Genomic DNA, 20089 nt, shown 5'->3' on the forward strand with positions numbered 1-20089 from the left:
CAAAATGAGTCTCGAGAATTATAAGATGATTATAAATAGATGACCATGTTGGACACCAAGGCGTGCTCCAAAATCAAAATATTGTGGGTTGGTAAAATGAATGGTCTTTAATTAAGCTTAGGGAGCAACTTAAGGATGGAAGACCAAAAACTAAATTTAGGGACATTGGAATTTGCCTGCAAAAATGGGGGAATCATGATAATACCTAGACTTAAGAACCAAATGCAGATGGGAGAAGGAGCTTCAAGCCTTCAACGATGTTTGAAGTTTTGAAAATAAAAATTCAAAGAAATATGGGATGTAAAGAGGCTGATATTTTATTGCCATACGCAAATTCAAGTTAAAACGCGAGATATGAAAAAACAAATATCAACATTGAATTGAATAGTGCCGAACAATAAATGCACTATTCATTGTTGGATTTGTTATTTTTTTCTAGATCGCATCTCGTAATGTGTTTCAACTTGATTTTTTTTAAGGAATGTCACCGTCTTAACATCTTGTTTTTTAAGATTTTTTTCAAAACTTTGAAACATGGTTTCCATAAAGTTTTCTGTGAATGTTGCTTTTCATGTAATATTCTTCCGGAGCGGCATGCAGAATTGTGGTGTCAAGTGAACCAGGTCGGCGTGGACAGAGTCGCCCGTCCGGTGCGGTAAGGACCATGTTGGGTCTGGCCGGTCCAGTTTATTCCATGCAAAAGAAACCGGGGAAGAAAAATAAACCACAGATGACAGGTACAGTCAACAACAAAATGGTAGGAAAACTAAACGGGATAAAATGCGCCACATATTTGATTCAATCAAGTAATATTTGAGAATTTTTGCTAAATCAGGTAAAATCTGCCACAAACGCAAAATTTGGAGGTAAAAGATGGAATTCACTAATATTATAAAAATGAAACTGGTGATGCCAATTCCATGTCATATGGATCACACATTACTCTACAAAAAAAAACACCTTATAATTTGAAATAGGGAAAGTGCGTACAGTAACTGCCCTTTCGATTTTGATCGTGGTGCATGCTGCAAACGAATAAGATCGTTCAAACTCCCAAGCCATTGAGCTTCCCTAACTAGTCACACCAGAAAGGATGTATGAATACAAGTTTTGGTAATACAAAAAATCCATCAAGAACTGATCAAGGCGTCCCTCCTACAGTGCCTCGAACGACTGCTATGTGACGAGTGTTCGTTCTATGGCCTTTCTCTCCGAAAAGAAACCGCGTCTCAGGGCTTCAGCCTCGTGATTCATCAAGCTTAAAACCACCTTTCAGGCACCTTGTCTCGATTCTCCTGTGGTGGAGGACTTCCTCGAACCTTCCGGATCCAGCCCAATGGCCCATTTTCATAATGGCAAATACACAATCCATCCAAGTCGGGGCCTGAGCCTTAGCTAGCCATCATCAACGCTCATCTTTTCAGCGCCTTTCCCAGCCGCGCTCCGCTGCATCTGCACCTGCAGGGCGTATTTCTTTTGCAGCTCACGGAGCCTCTCCAGGAGTTCTTGGAATGAAGGGCGGCGCTGTGGGTCACTGCTCGAAGAAAAGGATGATGGATTAGCGGGAATCAGTTTATTGTTAGTAAGTGTAGATTCACTCATTTTACTTCGTATGTAGTCACTTGTTGAAATCTCTAGAAAGACAAATATTTAGGAAAACGGAGGAAGTAGTATGTACCTGTCCCAACAACTCTCAATCATTGATGCCCATTGAGGATCTATGTCACTCGGAATTTCCAATCTGTGGTCCATGAAACCCACGGCTCCGATAACCTGCGCCGTATGGGTCAGAATGTTACGAAATTCTTGTACTTCAGCACGGTTACATAAGCAAACAACTGAGTTTGTCTTAAAATGCAATGGTGGTTATTTCACTTCTATTAGGAAATCTATCATTCACCAGTAAGCTGCTCCCTCCGTTCCATAATTCTTGTCGTGGTTTTAGTTCAAGAATTATGGAACGTAGGGAGTACTTATTTTGCAAGGAGACATTCTATGGCAAACATCTCAGTATTAATCTTGCCGCCAGACTGAAAGGGAGATGGGAAGATATATGAAGCAAAAAATATTGAACTTATATCTTCTTGTTGTATCTAAGTAGATTAATAACGCAGATGGATCTTGCAACCTATCACTACCTGCTCAAGGAAACATAGATACCAATTTCACAATCACATAGTCGCTACAGAATATATGATCGAAAATCGTGTGAATACCTAAACAACATAAATACATAGCAAAATTGGACCTGCATTGTATTGAGAGTATCCCAAGGAATCTTCTGAGTAACAAGCTCCCATAGGACCACTCCATAGCTGTACACGTCGGACCTATCATGTAGAAGAAAGGAATGTATGAGAAATCATTTGCAGATTGCGGGAACATCTATTGAATTAAAATGGTCCCATTGAGCTTACTTTTCATTTGAAGGTTCATTACGTAGCACTTCTGGAGCCATCCACTGTGGCTGGATGTTAAAGCTAAGATATCAGATATTTAGAACAGAAAAAAAAATGATGATTGTAACGTTTCTTTCTATTTTGTCAGTCTAGATAATACATGTAAAAAAGGTAATGTTTGCTTGTACTTACTGTTCCTTTCCCAGTTTTTGTAGTCAGGAATGTTTCGATTTTGAGGCGTGAAAGACCAAAGTCCGCAACCTAATTGAACCAAGTGAATTAGAAGAGAAAGTGTAAAGTAAGGAAAACTAAGATCCAACAGTTACCTTCACAGTCCAGTTCTTATCAACCAACAGATTTGACGATTTTAGATCACGATGTACAACGGTGGGACTGGAACTGTGAAGATAATTCATGCCCCTTGCCTGAAAAATATATTAAAATATATTTAAGATCTCCATGACGATAAAATCTTTCATAAAACCAAACCATGTACTTGTCAAACAAAATATAAGGTAATTTTGTCTCCATGGATTTAGAGGCCCTGGCAAGAACAAGCATGATAAAGAATTGGTTGACTATTAGTGTTTCGTATCATAATCACATGAATTATGACTGGCCTTTAGTGAAAGAACCTTCAAGTAAGACACAGTAACAGACTGTAAACACGAGATATCCTGTTAGATGTAAGGTGCATGACGCCATTGCCTGTACTTTTCCATTTTCTTACACTGAAAGTTGGGATATGGCCTACTATTGGGTACATAAGCAAACTCCAGTTTTTCTTCTACACACTTGCCAAAAATAATTATTTGCCTATTCAATAAATCTCTGAACTTCTGCATGTGAAGAATGTTTTATCCAGTTGTTCATTCCTCAAACTTCCATAGAATTTAACTGGCTTGTCATTTACTAGAAACTAGCTGTTCAACATAAGTGCACTCACGATGTCTATAGCCATGTGAACTCGCCGTCTTGGATCCAACTTGGCAGTGGTTTTTCGTAGTAAGCGAAACAAGCTCCCTCTGCATGACAGGACTCAGTACAGTGTGATACATAATTAATAAGAAATATTGGCCCGAATGTTAAGGTTTGAAATTCTGAAACAGAATACATCATTGAAATACCAGCCGACTTGAGGAACAGTGGAAACAACAAGTAGGCAGTTACTACTCGGACAACTCACCTAAAAATACTAACCAGATTTAAAATTGTTCCAGATAGTTAAGAACTCGGCAGTCGGCACAATACACATACTCTACTGTTATTACTCCCTATTACTTTTACTGAATGAGATCATAAGCCATATAGATAGACTGTGTAGTGACCTAATCCTTCTTTTGCACCAAGCAAAGGAGAAAGTAATTACCAACAATAAGACATGTAGGAGACGTAAAGCATACCGTGGGAGAAATTCCGTAACAATACAAAGCCGTTCCTGAGAAGCAACTGCACCCATGAAAAGTATAATATTGGGATGACGTAGCTTCTTCATCAGTGACACCTGCATATTAGGCGGAAGCAAATGCAATCATGACCACAAACTACGAAACTAGAAAGTTAACAATGTACTGTTGATTGCAACAGCCCACAAAAAAACTACATACGAAAGAAACAAGGTGAAGATGTGTCAACACTGTATAAAAAAACTGTATCCTTTCTTCTTCATTTTTATCTACATGATTACATCAACATAGAATAACGAAAATAACTATCATGTCTCATAAAAAAAACTAATATCGGTTCTGTGAATACCAGGGAGTCAAATTACCAAGTATCTGACTCGACAACAGAATGGGTACACTATAGTTCTGTTAACAAAATATCCAACTAAGAGTGAACAACAAGTGTATTTAGATATGGATGTCTAACCTCTTGTCTGAAGGTACGTATCATTTCTTCTGAATATTCCTGCCTGGAGAATACTTTAACTGCCACATCCTACACGGACATTGACAGACATTCAAAACATATTTTTAAGGTTTAAATATTTATCCATAATTACGGTAGACTATGCATACCGATCCATACCACAAAGCATGATACACCGTTCCACAAGAACCTGCGTGGATCAAACATGAACATAGAGGAAATGAGTGATTTCTGTTTAGAAAGGAATAGGATAGCAATACCAACTTCCATGCAGCATAAATCATTTGAAGTACATGTCAACAAGAGATGTGAGTATCCACGTATGCAGCCAGAGGGAATTGCAATTTCTCTCTCGAAAATAAAAGGAGAACCAGGGTAAAGCGAGAATTAACTACCTTCACCTACTTGTTCTCCAAGTGTTAGGTCTTCCCACAAGATCTCATAATCTAGGCAGTCTGCTTCATAATCTACTCTCTCGATAGGACTGCTGTTACTACTTACAGTGCTGCTCATGGTACTACTTGTGCTGTTATTGTTGAAAGTCCACCAGGAACCTGAGACCTCATATTTGCCTGCCTTGGCGTATTCAGTGTCCTTGCTGTCTGGAATTATGATAGGCTCTAGAACTGGTACCCCCTGACGAATCTGAGTGTTCTCTTGCTTATCATGTAACAGTGGTGAAGTCATGTTATTCTTTCCACAACCACCATCGTTTTCATTTCCTTTCCAAGGCCATGATATCCCCTTCTTGGTCAATAATGCCTCTGCCTTTGAACTAAAAATCTTCTGAAACCCTCCTTTTCCTTGTCCTGAATCATCACTATTTGTTTTTCTTGAGTTCACAGGTGATTTCTCTTCGGTAACAAAGGCACCATGCAGTACATCCCCACCTGGGGTGCTTGCTTCACTTGATGTCAACTCTTCCCTGGCATCATGATCAGAATACTGACCCTGGCGACCATTACCATCCTGTTCGTCGCAACTCTGAGCTGACCTGATCCGAGAACGAACTCTACTTGTAACCTTTGTAGCCTGTGTTGTCATTCTAGAAATCAAGAAAAGAATACACTAGGAAAATAAATTAAGAAGAAATACCAGAAGAGAAACATTCTATTGAAACCAACAGTGCAGCCGTTTCTTTTGTTTGCTCAGAAATGCGACTCACCAAATTTGTTATCTTAGACGTGATGGCAGATTGTAGAGGTTGTTGGGAGTCTGACAAACATTTTTGTGGCAAGACACTTTTAGGCTTGTTGTTAACTTGTAAATGGGGCTTTCCTGAATTTGGATAGGATTTCCCTATGACTGAAGGACCAACTATTTCCTCCAATATCCGTGCATCACCTGACAGACAGGTGAGGCCCACCAAGCTACCATCTTCATCATATAAAGGAGTGTTATTCACAACAACAGAAAACCGCTCTCCTGACTTGTGCTTGACAGGAAACTTCCCTCTCCAACACTTCCCCATAAATATATTACGGATAATCTCATGTGCTGGACTGAAATCACAAGGATCACAGATTAATTCAAGGAGATCCTGGCCAATCGCTTCTGATGAACAATAGCCATATAGATGCTCGGCAAATCGGTTCCTAGGTTACAGAAAAAATGGGAAAACTTAGTATTAAGATGTACATTTTTATAAGAAAATAGTGTAAGATGTACTTATTCATAGCATAAAACAGAGATAACGGCCATGAGGTGCATCATGAAATGCATATTTCACAAGAAAAATTTCCTACTTGTTGAGCCGAGCCGGCGACCAGACAAGAGCATTACACCAATTACATGCATCACGATAAGCAAAGTATTTGGGGGGGAAATGCAACCCTGATAAATATCCATCATTATTACAAAGGTCCCTAAGACATGCGGGATTAGGCACAAAGTGTTGACGTTTTTTGTCCTAATCTGAGATCACAGGTCTTAGAAGGCACACATGATGCTTCCAGATTTGTTTAATTTTTTGAGAGGTTAAGTTTGTTTATTTTACTATGTAAAATAAAATACTAAAACAGCACACTATGTTTTTAGCGATACATTCGATTATGCAACAAGGCAGAAAAAAACTTGAAATGATACGTCCAGTAACTTTATGAGAACCCTTTCTCGAGTTAACCTAACCTTGCCATATCAAGTTCCAACACATGATAAAAGATGACAAGCAGCAACCAAAATACCTTCTAAATCCAATTAGCTTGTTCCAACACATGATATTACAATTTTATCATTAGGTGGGGCACACCATATAATTTACTCCCTCCGTTCCATAACGTTGTGCATATAGATTTTTTGAAAAGTCAACCTCACAATCTTTGACCAAGTTTTTCGAGAAAAACATTTACATCTAGAATGCCAAGCTTATATCATTACATTCACTATAAGTAGTTACATATTTTATATATTTGGTATTGTAGATATAAATAAATTTCTCTATAAACTTGGTCAAAGTTTGCAAAGTTTGACTTTTGAAAAAATCTATACGCACTACATTATGGAACAGATGAAGTATTATATTTGTTTATTAGGTGGCCCACACTATATAATCGCAGAACAGTTATGCTCAATACTGAATAAGGAAGAGCATTCAAGGTTTGTGATCTCTCCATATAGTCTTTGAAGCCTCTCTATGATATGAAAGCAAGCCCTGCGGGTGGCTTAGATGAGGCGGCACATCCCCACCCTCGGCCTTGGACGTGTATAGTAACTATGAACATAACATCCATCCTTGTGAATTTAACAACTGAATTCCTCCCAACACACAACTGGTTTCCCAATGGCATGCAAGATACGGCTAATGGAACAGCGAACAGTTGAATGCAACCCCGAAGGAGAAACATTGTCTCAAACTAAGTTTGCAGTCATGTCTTGATTTGTGTATAGTTGGCTGCAGCATTTATTTGTTCACTCCCGGGCCCTATATATGAAAATGACTGGTTCCAATAATAGTATTACAGTCCAATCGTGTGGTGCAGCAGCATTCCATCAAACAGTTGATGAGCATTGAGCAGGCAGGCAAGAGGTGCAAGGAAGGAAGCTCACCAGTACAAGACCTTGCCTTCAAGGGAAATGACATGCACGGCCTGCCCCAGCGACTGCAGTATCCTGTGGCAGTGCCTGTCGGACAGCCCGGGGCGCTGCGGGCGCGAGGAGGAGGAGGAGGAGGAGGATTGGTGAAGCAAGGCCAGAGCGCGGCCCCTCGACGACGTAGCCTGCTGCAGTGCGGGGAAGGGGCGGCACGGAGGCGGAGGCGGAGACGTGGAGGAGTGGCCTTGCCCGGGGATAAGCTTGCCTATCTCCCGCTTGAGCTCCTCCTGGCCCTCCTCCAGCACCCGTATCTTCCTCAGGAGCTCATCCGGCTCCATCGCCGGCCAAGAGACCAAACCACAGTCGGATCAAATCAAATTGTAGTAGGCCAAGGCACCCGCCGCTTGGCCGGAGTTGTGCAAGCAAGGCAAGGAGGTGGAGGTGGAGGTGGAGGCCCCAAATGGCGGGGCGCCTTTTATTGGACGACAAATTTGGCGCAATTCGCTTCCAGGAGGCAAGAGAAGTGAGCTCCTACACGTCTGTCCCCTCTCAAGGTTCAACAATGGGAGGAAGAAGCAAGCTGCAAGGATTTCCAGGAGGTGGTTCCAGGTTGTTCCTTTTTTTTCTTTGCTTAGAGCTGGAGCAAATGAGATGGAATCTATCTCTATCCCAGTCGTCTCTCTCTTTCCCTTTTCCTTTCTTTGTGTATGGCTTTGGCTATGGACCTGTTCTTCCACAATTATTTAATTATTTACTTATTTATTATCTCCAGAATCGGCTCCTTGTTTACTTGTCTGAGTTGAATTTTGTTCTGTGGACCGACGGATGCTGCTAGCTACTGTAGATGATCTGGCCGCCTCTCTCTGTTGTCGCCATCCGCCTCCAAATGTTGCAACTTGCGAGCGTCTGTCCACCTCATCGCCTTGCCTTGGAAAAAACATCTTTGTTTCCATTAACGGCAATCCTACTAAACTAGTATTCCTCCTGCCTGCTATTACTGGTCTCGCCATATTCTGCATTATACTATTATCTCATGAAGATTAGTCTTCTTTTCTGCTGGATGTCATGTGACCGGTATCATCTCATCTGTGGGCTGTGATTTAGTGCTGTAGTGCGGCAAAATTTTGTGTTTTGACCCTTTTGTGAAACAAAATCGAGATCTGACCTCAGTCTGAAAATATTTCGGGATTTAACCCTTTTGCCTACCTTCAAGAGGCCCGGCGGTAGGATCGTATAGCCTACCGCCGAGCACTGCGGCGGTAGCAAATTTTTCCACGTCAGCGCCGATAACTGCCGCCGTTCCCCCTCCGTCACACCTACCGCCGCCCCGCCCGACGGTAGGTTGTCTGAACCTACCGCCAGAGTCTCCGACGGTAGGGTGTGGACATATATAAACCGCGGGCCGGCCGCCCCCACCCCTTTCTCCCCCCACCCAGCCGCCCCCCACCACGAAGAACAGAGCAAACTGCTCAAAGTCGCCCTCTCTCAGCCCCTCCACTCCCCCCTCCGATCTTCCTCGTTTCTTGACGGATTTTGCGGATCGAGATGGCCCCGAAGAAAGAAAAGTAAGCTCTTTCAATCCCTCCAACAAGTTTTAATCAAACACTTTCCGATTCGTCGCATTATTCGTTTGAAATCACTCCTATTAGATTTTTTTTAACCCTAGGATTGATTTAGGTTGATTCTAGATGTTATATTGTGTTAGATTTGAACTATATGATGGATGATGCATGTTCCTATGCTATGGTTGTGTTAACATGAACCCTAGTTCATAATTGATTTGAATGGTTTTTTTATATGATGGATGATGCATGTTCCTATGCTAAGATGCAAGTATTGGATGCTATGATGCAAGTATTGGATGATGCAAATATTTGATATATTTGTTATATGTAGTATATGAATCCTCAAGATGAACCCTTGTTTATTTTTTTAACATGGTGATTGCAAGTATTTGTTATATGTAGTATATGAATCCTCAAGATGAACCCTAGTTTATTTTTTTAACATGGTGATTGCAAGTATTTGTTATATGTAGTGTATGAATCCTCAAGATGAACCCTAGTTCATTTTTTAACATGGTGATTGCAAGTATTTGGATGATGCAAGTATTTTATTTAGTTATTGATATATGTATTGTATTTAGTTCATAATAATCTTGATATATGATTATTCAAAGATTGTGTAAAGTATTTAGGTTCAGTTTTTGTTATGCATCGATGTGTTTCGTAGTTAATGTTGAACTCTAGTTCATGTTGAAAAATCTTTTGATGTGTTTATGCAATTCTTTTAGGAGGCCACCTCTTGCGGACGACATCGGCACAAAGTACACAAATGCTTGACCCTAGGTTCGACAAGCATCATCGTGCCCGTTTCATTGAGAATGGAGTGGTAATTAGCATTTTAAACCAAATCTTTCGAAATGATGAAAACAAGTTGCTAACTATTATGTCCATGCTAATTATGCTTTGGTTATTGATTTTCACAGATGCTGCCGCCACTGCGGATGAGGGCTCACAAGACGACGGTTAAGATGGAGTACGACGATCGGTACGCACCGTTCTTCAGGAGAGCCCGACTATTGGGTTTCGTCCTGCAGTTCAAGCGTAAGCCGCCGACGCTCGTTCACTCAGCTCTCACGGCTTTGATCGTCCGGTGGTGGCCAGAGACGCACAGCTTTCATCTTCCATGCGGGGAGATGACCGTGACCCTCGAGGATTGGGCGATGATTACGGCACTACCGTTGGAGGGTCGTCCTCTCACAGGAAGAGTGGAGAGGGCAAACTGGCCCGAGAGGGTTGTCAGCCTCATCGGCGACTGCCCCGCCGCTAAGAGCAACCGGACTTCCGGCATACCGCTGGCATGGCTCCTCGAGCACCGGAGGAAGTGCCCGGAAGATGCCGAGCCCCGGGTGGTGGAGCAGTACGCCAGGGCCTACCTGTGGTACATTCTCACGGAGGTAGTGTTTCTGGACTGCTCCGGGAACTCTGCCCTATGGATGTATCTCGACTTCCTGAAGGACTGGGATGCGGGGTACAGCTGGGGGGCCGCCGGACTTGCCTACCTATACCGTTTGGTAAGTGAATATCACTTTCTTTCAAATATCAGACGTGTGTAGATTTATATTTTGACATCTTATCATCTATACTTGGTTGGTAGCTTGACGAGGCGACCCAGAGAGCGGAAGTCTCGTCCGGTATGTGTGGATGTGTGTGGGGCCTCTCCATTTGGATGTGGGAGCGAATCCCGGTGGGCCGTCCGGAGAAGATGTGCTCGCGTGCATGGACGGACTATGGAGGAGATGACGAAGATGATCGGAACCCGACCATCGCATACGCTTGGGACGTGGTGCGTGTCTACACGAGCGAATCGAAGGCCTTGTACAAGGTCTTCAGCAACGAGCTTGATGCTCTCACGCCTTTCTAGGTATAAGAACTACATTTTCACTTGATCTTACCATTGTTTCAAGACCACTTTCACTTGAGCTTACCATTGTTTGGTTATAGGTTACTTGGCGGCCGTATAGTGATGATCAACAGTGGGGGTTCGAGCTGAACAACATGTGCAAGCAGGACCGGCTGCTCTTCTGGTGCATCGTGCCCATGATTTGTGTCTATGCCGTGGAGTACCACTTGGCACAGCGCGTTGCTGCACAATTTGGTAAGACACAACACACACCACCAGCCGGCATCGTCCGCGATACCGGTGGCTACGACCTACACCTGTGAGTACCACAAGCCATCCTCATCGATTCTAAGTTCTTGTTTAATGCTTTACATTCATAAAAGAAGGGTGTTTTACATTCTTTCTTACGCATTGCAGGATGAGTAGGCAAAAGAATCAATCAATCACAGATTGGGAAGCCGAACATGTGAGATACGTGAAGGAATGGAACGAGTGGAAAACACGCAAAGACACGGAGAGGAGAGTGATTGACTGGGACGCGTACGAGGATCACATGTTGTGGTACGATGATGGCATCAAGCATCATCTGCGTCTGAGGCCCCAGTGGACGACAGCAGATGCTGAAGACCTGTTCGATGACGCCTCAGAGAATGAAGCCTACAGCGAGAGCATCAAACAGCTTCAAGGCGGGTTTAGGGAGTACGGACCCCTCATGAACAGAGTGGTATGTTGTTTTTACCTCTTTCGAACCGACGGTTGGATGAAATCAGCTTTTCGTGCTATTGACTCATTTTATTACTTTGCAGTCTTCGGAGCTGAACAAAAGCATTTTTCATGCCTCTGATGCGCTTAGTGGTGTCCCTGGGACTCGAGCTAGCGAGAACAAGTTGAGGAAAACGGTGAAGGTAATACGGAGTTCATTTTTGTTATCATTGGACATTGGAGAATTTAACATATTCTTCCGTTACATTGCAGAAATATGTCAACAAAGCACGCCGGCTTGTGGGCTGCTTGGGTGCGCTACAAACACCGAGGATGTTTTTCCTCCTGCACCGATGTGTAGTGTAACACCCCCAGTATCATGCTACAGTAACCCTTTGTGATTAAGCTAATTATTTACCCAAACAGTGCTTAATCACCTTTGTCCAATATCCCATTTGAAATTCCAGTCAATTCAAATTCAAGTGAAGTCTGAAGTTGATCAAAAGTTGCCGGAAAAATGTTCATCATCTGTCAAAAATTCCATAACAAATATTTGTTAAGGAACACAACATCACTTTGGTGCAAAGATGAACATTAGCAATTATAACAGCACCAATTCAGCATTTTTAAATGCTATCCTATTTTTGAAAAATTCCAAATGAATTCTTCTGGTCTCCAAAATAATTGTGGCACTGTCTATGATCACCAGGGATTTAATGGGACACCTCCCAAATTTTTGCTAAGTGAAATAGCTCGCCAAATAATTCCCTTTCTCTCTCTGTAAATTAAAAAAAAGGAAATAGAAAAGGGCCTAGCTACTACTGTGCACTTGTAGCCCATTGCTATAGTGCACAGCCCAGCCCACTCCTCCCCGCGGTCGTCCCCTTCCCCTGTTCACCCGACCGAGGTGCGTGCCCGCGCGGTCGCCGCCCGACCGCCTCGCCACCCCGCTGCTCGCGCCGAGGGGATAAGGACGAGCCTCCTGGCCTCGTCAGCTCCCCACTCCCACTTGCGCCTCTCCTCCCCCAGATCCACCTTTCCCCTCTCCCTCACGCGCTCACTCCTCCCGAGCGCCACCGTCGTCGTGCGTCGGTTGATCCCGCGGCCATCGCTGTCCCTGGCCCTCTCCGACGTGCCCCCAGGCGCTGCATCGACCTCCACATCCGCCCCGCCGAGCCGCACGGACCGGGACGGCCCCGCCGCACCGCCACGACCTCGCCTTCGCCCTCGGCTCCGACGAACGCCGCCGCCCCGAATCCACACCACTGCTACTCCTAGTCACCCAACGGGCCACCGTGTGCCCCCAAGGTGAGCTCCGGCCCCCTTTTCCCTCTCCTCGCGCGTCTCCGCCTCCACCGTAGCTAGCTCGCCCGCAAGCCGAGCTCTGCCGTCCGCCATTGCCGTCGTAGGGCTCGCCACCGAGCTCCTCCGCTCGAGCTAGTAGCTCCGACGAGCTCCTGGAGCGTTGTAGACCTCGCCCAGCTCCTTCGTTCGCCAAAACACGCACTGCAACGCCGATCCCGACGAGGTCCCGAACCCCACCGTCGCCTCCACTCGTCGCCGACGCAGTTCCGGTCACCCTCGCGTCCAACCGACCACACCATGCGGCGCGGCTTCGTCTCCTCGTTCGAACGCGCCAAGTCCCGGGCCAAATGACCCCCTGTGCACGATTCCCGGCGAAGTCCGGCGAGCCCCGCCACTGTTTTGGTCGCCGGCGGCGAAACCCCGACGCGACCGACGTGGCACACCTGGGCCCCGCCTCTGGGTCACTGCCCGTGGGCCCCCTGGCCCCAGTTGACCACGTTGACCGTGGTCAACTGTGCTGACTGGGCACACAGTGTCTCTGACACGCGGGCCCCATCGCATATTTTGTTAAATAAACGTTTTTCTAAATAAAAATGATTACTTAAAACGTTAGTTAAATTAGTTAGTTAGTTAGTACTAACTAGTCACTAACTGCTGGGGCCCACGCCCCCTAACTAACCCTGTTAGTTTAGTTAAGCCTCTGTTAGACAGAGAGGCTGACAGGTGGGTCCCACCTGTCAGTTTGACTGGTCAGCAGAGCTGACGCAGTGCTGACGTCACTGCTGACGCAATAAACCTTTTCTGCTTTTAAAATAATTCAGAAATTGGTTTAAACTTTGAAAATCCATAACTTTTAAACCGTAGCTCGGATCGTAAAAGTTTATATATGAAAAACGCCCAGAAAAACGAGACAAATCCAAATATGCGGTCCGTTTACCTGTCAGAAGCCTCTAACTATCTGAACATGGAACATTCCCCCTCATGTCATCTGTTTGACATAGGCCCAGAACCGGGAATACATTCCCGGTTGAATTCCCCCTTCACCTATATCGTGTAGCCATCTGTTAGGTCACACCCAGCACAACATATTGCCATGTTACGCTTTGTGATGCTATGTCTGCTTTATATTTACTGTTTCTTCCCCCTCTTCTCTCCGGTAGACCCCGAGACCGATGCCGCCCCTGTGATTGACTACGTCGACGACGACCCCTCCTTGCCAGAGCAACCAGGCAAGCCCCCCCTTTGATCATCCCGATATCGCCCATTCCATTCTCTCATGCTTGCATTAGATTTTGCTACTGTTATTGTTTGCACCTATTCTGATGCATAGCCTGCTTGTGTACCTACTGTTGTACCTTACCTGCTTGTCCTAAACTGCTTAGTATAGGTTGGTTAGAGACCCATCAGTGACCCCCCCACTTGACTCGACTGCCCCGCTGGATTATCAGAAGACCCGATCAACGGGATCGAAGACCAGGACCCGACACCTCACGTCACATCACGCCCCTTCGTTGCTCGACTCTGCAGTGTTACTATTGAGTGCCGAGGGTGAGACCTCTACAGCACTTCTGATGTTAACCTGTAGTGTAGCTATTCGGTCGTGGTCATCGAGGGTGATTTCCTCCTTAACCACTTCCGATACGGCTCTGTCGTGCAACCCCTCAAGTGTGAACCTCGAGGGTGGATCCTCTTATGTTCACCTTGATGATTACATCGAGTGGAATTCACCGGGGGTGATTCCTTGGGTTTTCCCCTTAATGTTTGGACACACGGATACTTGAACTTTACCACTGTTACTTGGAAAGACGGGTCGACCCTGAGGGGTACCTGCGCGAGCTTAATTGCGAGTGATGTGGAGTCGGGTTGACCTGGAGGGTGCCCGCGAGATAATTACGAGGCGTGGCCGGGCATTCCTAGCCCTTGCCGCAAGTCCTCGAGACGGGGCAACGGGGTCACATCTTTCGTGATTCTCTGCTTGTTACCGCGCGTTCCTAATCCACTATGATTTGGATATTTGATCCGAGGGGCCTCTGGCCTGATAGCACTAACCATCACGTGGGCATAGTATGGGCGTTCTGCGTTGTATACATCAGCCGAAGCTTAATAGACATCAGCGACTGAGCGGCGCGCGCCGGGTTGGACTGCGTAAGCGCCTGCCTTGTTGAAGGAGGTAGCTAGGTCTGCTCACCGGCCGCCCTCGCAACGTGCAAGAGTTCCCGGGGAGATGGCCCATGACCCCTGGGGGCATAGGTTTAGTCCGGCGTGCTGGCCTCTCTATTAAGTCTAGGTCGGGTTGCGGCGTATTGTTTGGCCGAGGCCGGGCATGACCCTGGAAAGTGTGTCCGGCCGGAGTTAAGCGAGCGTGGTGGGTAAGTTGGTGCACCCATGCAGGGAAGAAAACATCTATCAATAGCCTGTCCTACGGTAACGGACACTTGGAGTTGTATCCCGATCGATACAACTAGAACTGGATACTTGTGATGAGAATTGGATGGTGATGAGAATTGGATTGTGATGATAATTGGATAGTACAGCTCTGGGATTTCTTTCTCGCAGGGAGTCGAGAAAGGATCTCTGGCCGAGGTTGATAACACTACTACTACTTTACTTTATGCTACTCTACTCCCTCCTGTTTGCTGCAAGATGGTGGTTTCCAGAAGATGCTAGTCTTCGATAGGACTAGGCCTTCTCTCTATTCTGGGATTTCTGCAGCCCAGTCCACATATACAGCCTCCCTTTGATAATGTTGCATATGTAGTGTAGATCCTTGCTTGCGAGTACTTTGGATGAGTACTCACGGTTGCTTTGCTACCCCTTTTTCCACTTTCTTTCTTCTTTCTGGTTGTTGCAACCAGATGGTGGAGTCCAGGAGCCAGATGCCACCTTTGACGACTGCTACTACACCGAGGGCGTCTTCTACCACGTGACGGAGACCGTCGATGACCAGGAGTAGTTAGGAGGCTCCCAGGCAGGAGGCCTTGCCTTTTCGACCGATGTTGCTTTTATGCTAGCCTTCTTAAGGCAAACTTGTCTAACTTATGTCTGTACTCAGATATTGTTGCTTCCGCTGACTCTTGTGTTTTCGAGCTTATGTATTCGAGCCCTCGAGGCCCCTGGCTTGTATTATTTTAATTTGTGTCTAGAGTTGTGTTGTGATATCTTCCCGTGAGTCCTTGATCTTGATCGTACACATTTGCGTGTATGATTAGTGTACGATTGAATCGAGGGCGTCACAAGTTGGTATCAGAGCCGACTGCCTGTAGGTAGCCCCCTTTCCAACTCCTTGGCCGAAGTTGAGTCTAGTCACTGAAAAACTTTTACTAACATGGTTGTGTGGCTTACGGGCCCACGTCGCCATTGGGTGGTATTAGGATCTTTTATTCCTCGTCTATACTCTGGGACTATGATCTCTCTTCTATTCGGGTTAACCATTTTACTAAACTCTGACATTAGGTTCTCGTACCCACTTCCTCCCTGAGAGCCTCGACATTATCGATGATCGCTTGCTTCGCCAGAAGATTCTACGGATACTCCTCGATGTTTCTCGAGACCCTGTACCAACTGCCTTGCAGTTCCTGACCACCGATAATCCCCTTGAATAACATCCTTGCCGCTTGTACCTTCCTCCCTAGTTGCTTCTGATATTACAAGATGCCCCGAAATTCTCTATTTTTCGAGAATCCTTTGAGCTTACTGCCTTGCAGTTCTTTGCCCCATGAATACCCCCCCTTCGAATAATTCCTCGCACTCACCGAGGATCAGTTCATCCTCAGTTGTTCGTGTGGTTCACAAAACTCTTCGAAATACTATTTGATCTTCCGAAAATCCTCTACAACCTGTTGCTCTTGGAATTCTTGCATACTTGCTTTCTGGTTAATTCCATTTGTCTAGCGATATTCGTTAAAATCCTTTGGGATTAACATTCTGATCCTGTTGATTCAGCATCTGTGAGAATGCACACGATCATCAATTAATCCTTGGAAATTTTCTTTCCGGCTCAGGCATTGTTTCGAATATGAGCTGGTTCTTACCCAATCAAGATTTGATCGGGTGCACCTCTAAGTCTATTCAACTTACTCATCTTTTGATCAGAGCCTCTGCTTCTGATCCTTCATCTTGGAACCATAACTCCTTTGTACTCAAGCATCGAATTATTCATAAGTTTCTATAAGCTGATGCCTTTGCATCCCCTTCTTCATCTGATTGATTACCGATACTCACCTCAACTCTGTCGTGAATCGCCAGATCCATTGTTGGGTTGTTATCCGACAGTGCCCTTCACATCCAAAATCTTGTGAGTTTTTCCCTGATACATAATACCTTCGGTAAATTGTATCACCTGCTTTGGTTTCAGTACTCTGCTTTCGAAATCGTATCTCTTGCTTGGTTGATGGTTGTATAGATTCGTAAAATATGCCCTGATGGGTTGAACTTATGCCTTCCATAATTCGTATGAACCCGAGAGTTCCCACGAGTCTTACTCTTCTGGTACTTCGCCAATAAATCTTCTGCCCTACAATTTCTTTGAAAACGAGGAGTGAATGAAAGGTTATGCATTGAAGAAGTGGGAGTCGACCTTGAACTTTGTGTTCATGCCCATGGACACGTTGTGGAACTTATCATGTAAGCTTCGTGTAATAATAATTATTTCCTTGATATAATATCATCTGGTATCGGTGAATTGATCCTTCGCAACCGTGGTTCCGACCATGATTGTTCTTCTTTGGTCCCATTTCTTGGACAAGTTAAATCACTTGTCTTCTGCAGGTCAATACGCCTGCCCAACCTCTATTATGATCTACCTTCGAGTATTACCCCTGGTATTTCGAGGATATCATGCCATTGCACTACATCTTATGAACTTTTGATGGAGCACTACCTTACCCTGTCCTTGTCACTTCATGGGTTCTAGGTTGTTTGTCAACCGAGAACACCGATAAGTGAATAGATTCCGCACTCCGATTCAATAACTCTAAGTCATTTTTGTTGCTTACGAGTTTAATAATCCTTCAAGTCAGTCCTAGCCTGATCGGCTATATCATTATCGTACTAAAATTTTTACCTGTGCTATCTGGTCCTTCTTCCCGGAGCACAATTTCCGACAATGAGCTAAGCTTACATTGATATTCCTCGCCTTATCATTTTTCGCCTTGAACAGCAAGCTTGTTTTCGAGTTTGTGTTGTACATGTGGTTCCAATAACTTTTCGCTTCATCATTCCTATGACTTGATGTCATCGTCGATCGATTACATCTTCATGAAATCTCTCGACAAATGTGTCGTGACCATCATCAACATTCCGAGCTCTTCTAGGATATCAATTGAATTCATGATGAGAAACACCATCCTTGCCCCTCGATGATTTGAATTATCATCGACAACATTCTTGCCTTCCCCAACACAAACTTGTTCATATAATTTTGGAAATACATCCTTTTTGACATGCCGATGGATTGTTGCTGAGCCCGTCGGCCACACCCTCATCTTTTCCTTGCTGAAATTGTATGACTTATTTTCTAAGTTGTTTCCGATGGATCCTTTGTGTATCCGAAGTCTAACATTTCCCTGATGACCATGTCAACACTATCCCGAAGCATGTGTGTGGTACTCCGTTAATCCACAAGAACATTTGGGAGCGCAATGCTAACTGTTCTTGATCATTTATCCAAACACCGTTGTATGGATAAGCCTCATAAATTCCTTGCCCCTTTGTCTAAATGCTTTAATACTTGGAGCCCTATCATGCTCTGCCTTTCCTTGGGAAAGTTATACCCTAATACTTGGGTATAAACACCTTTCCTTTCCATTGGTCTGATTATCCTAATAACCACTTATTTCCTTTCCATTGTTTTGTTTAACCTTCTTGTGAGCTATATGATATAAGCAGGAATAATTTCCTGCTTATAAAACACCCCGATGTACAACCTTGTCAGTGAGACCATGTTACTATTGTTGGTGACATTCCGGTAGCCACCGATGGATGAGAACTTTGCCTATTGGTCCGCCTCGTCTTAACGAGCAGGAAAATGGTTCTCTTCGTCCCTCGCCCTTGGTACCAAACTTGGTTACCAACATAACAGACATGCTATCCTCTGACCTGCCTTGCTATCATGACCGTGCAAGATGTCACCACTCTTCCTACCTTTAACCCACATGGTGGGCCCATAACCCACAATTCCACAGGATCGTAACCTGACTCTCCTTACACCATGTTGCCAAAGATATTCCTCGCTCTTGGCTCCGTAAGTAATTCATAAGCCACCTTCCTAGTGATCTATTCTAGTATCAGACGCAATAAATTTTTTTTTGTTGTTGCTCTGGACCCCTTTTCACCTTTTGATTAGGCATCGAATGATTGCCTTCCCGTTAAAACTTCTCATGGTACCCTCATACTTTGCTCTCGACGTTTTATTTAAGTTCAACTCGAGGGATGCTTCCGCCTCATTCCCTGATTTGTTCACCAGATATTTAACCCTATAAGGGTCAGTTCTCCCGAAGTTACTCTTTACTTCCCCACTTAAATCTCGGGACGAGATTTCTTGTAGTAGAGGAGATTTGTAACACCCCCAGTATCATGCTACAGTAACCCACTGTGATTAAGCTAATTATTTTGCCCAAACAGTGCTTAATCACCTTTGTCCAATATCCCATTTGAAATTCCAGTCAATTCAAATTCAAGTGAAGTCTAAAGTTGATCAAAAGTAGCCGGAAAAATGTTCATCATCTGTCAAAAATTCCATAACAAATACTCCCTCCGTTCCCAAATAATTGTCTTTCTAGCCATTTCAAATGGACTACAACATACGGATATATGTAGACATATTTTAGAGTGTAGATTCACTCATTTTGCTCCGTATGTAGTCACTTATTGAAATCTCTAGAAAGACAATTATTTAGGAACGGAGGGAGTATTTGTTAAGGAACACAACATCACTTTGGTGCAAAGATGAACATTAGCAATTATAACAGCACCAATTCAGCATTTTTAAATGCTATCCTATTTCTGAAAAATTCCAAATGAATTCTTCTGGTCTCCAAAATAATTGTGGCACTATCTATGATCACCAGGGATTTAATGGGACACCTCCCAAATTTTTGCTAAGTGAAATAGTTGGCCAAATAATTCCCTTTCTCTCTCTGTAAATTAAAAAAAGGAAATAGAAAAGGGCCTAGCTACTAATGTGCACTTGTAGCCCATTGCTATAGTGCACAGCCCAGCCCACTCCTCCCCGCGGTCGTCCCCTTCCCCTGTTCACCCGACCGAGGCGCGCGCCCGCGCGGTCGCCGCCCGACCGCCTCGCCACCCCGCTGCTCGCGCCAAGGGGATAAGGCCGAGTCTCCTGGCCTCGTCAGCTCCCCACTCCCACTTGCGCCTCT

General features: G+C 44.6%; 1 protein-coding gene across 3 annotated transcripts; it reads right to left on the reverse strand.

Moving 5' to 3' along the window:
- Positions 1–945: 945 nt before the first annotated feature.
- LOC123091619 (probable serine/threonine-protein kinase SIS8) lies at positions 946–7991 on the reverse strand. 3 transcript variants are annotated; one of them, XM_044513183.1, is made up of 13 exons: positions 7317–7991; positions 5437–5866; positions 4667–5303; positions 4421–4461; positions 4272–4340; positions 3803–3903; positions 3346–3424; positions 2726–2824; positions 2592–2660; positions 2418–2467; positions 2217–2330; positions 1679–1773; positions 946–1534 (listed from the first exon to the last, which is right to left on the reverse strand). In XM_044513183.1, the coding sequence occupies exons 1-12, from the start codon at positions 7637–7639 to the stop codon at positions 1719–1721; spliced, it is 2067 nt and encodes a 688-aa protein (XP_044369118.1). In that variant the 5' UTR covers positions 7640–7991; the 3' UTR covers positions 946–1534; positions 1679–1718. The 3 variants fall into 3 exon arrangements, with proteins under 3 accessions (XP_044369118.1, XP_044369116.1, XP_044369117.1); XM_044513181.1 differs by having other exon boundaries at positions 2249–2330; positions 7317–7990; XM_044513182.1 differs by lacking the exon at positions 2592–2660 and having other exon boundaries at positions 2249–2330.
- Positions 7992–20089: the final 12098 nt, after the last annotated feature.

Source organism: Triticum aestivum, chromosome 4B (assembly GCF_018294505.1).
Source record: "Triticum aestivum cultivar Chinese Spring chromosome 4B, IWGSC CS RefSeq v2.1, whole genome shotgun sequence".
In the NCBI taxonomy this organism is placed as follows: Eukaryota; Viridiplantae; Streptophyta; class Magnoliopsida; order Poales; family Poaceae; genus Triticum; species Triticum aestivum.

What these genes read in the sequence shown, in the direction of transcription:
- LOC123091619 (XM_044513181.1), bottom strand. Translation starts at nt 7,639, where the DNA reads ATGGAGCCGGATGAGCTCCTGAGGAAGATACGGGTGCTGGAGGAGGGC. An exon ending in TACGTACCTTCAGACAAGAG is followed by an intron (nt 3,904 to 4,271) that starts GTTAGACATCCA and finishes CCTAATATGCAG; the next exon opens with GTGTCACTGATGAAGAAGCT. An exon ending in ATAAGAACTGGACTGTGAAG is followed by an intron (nt 2,661 to 2,725) that starts GTAACTGTTGGA and finishes TGGTTCAATTAG; the next exon opens with GTTGCGGACTTTGGTCTTTC.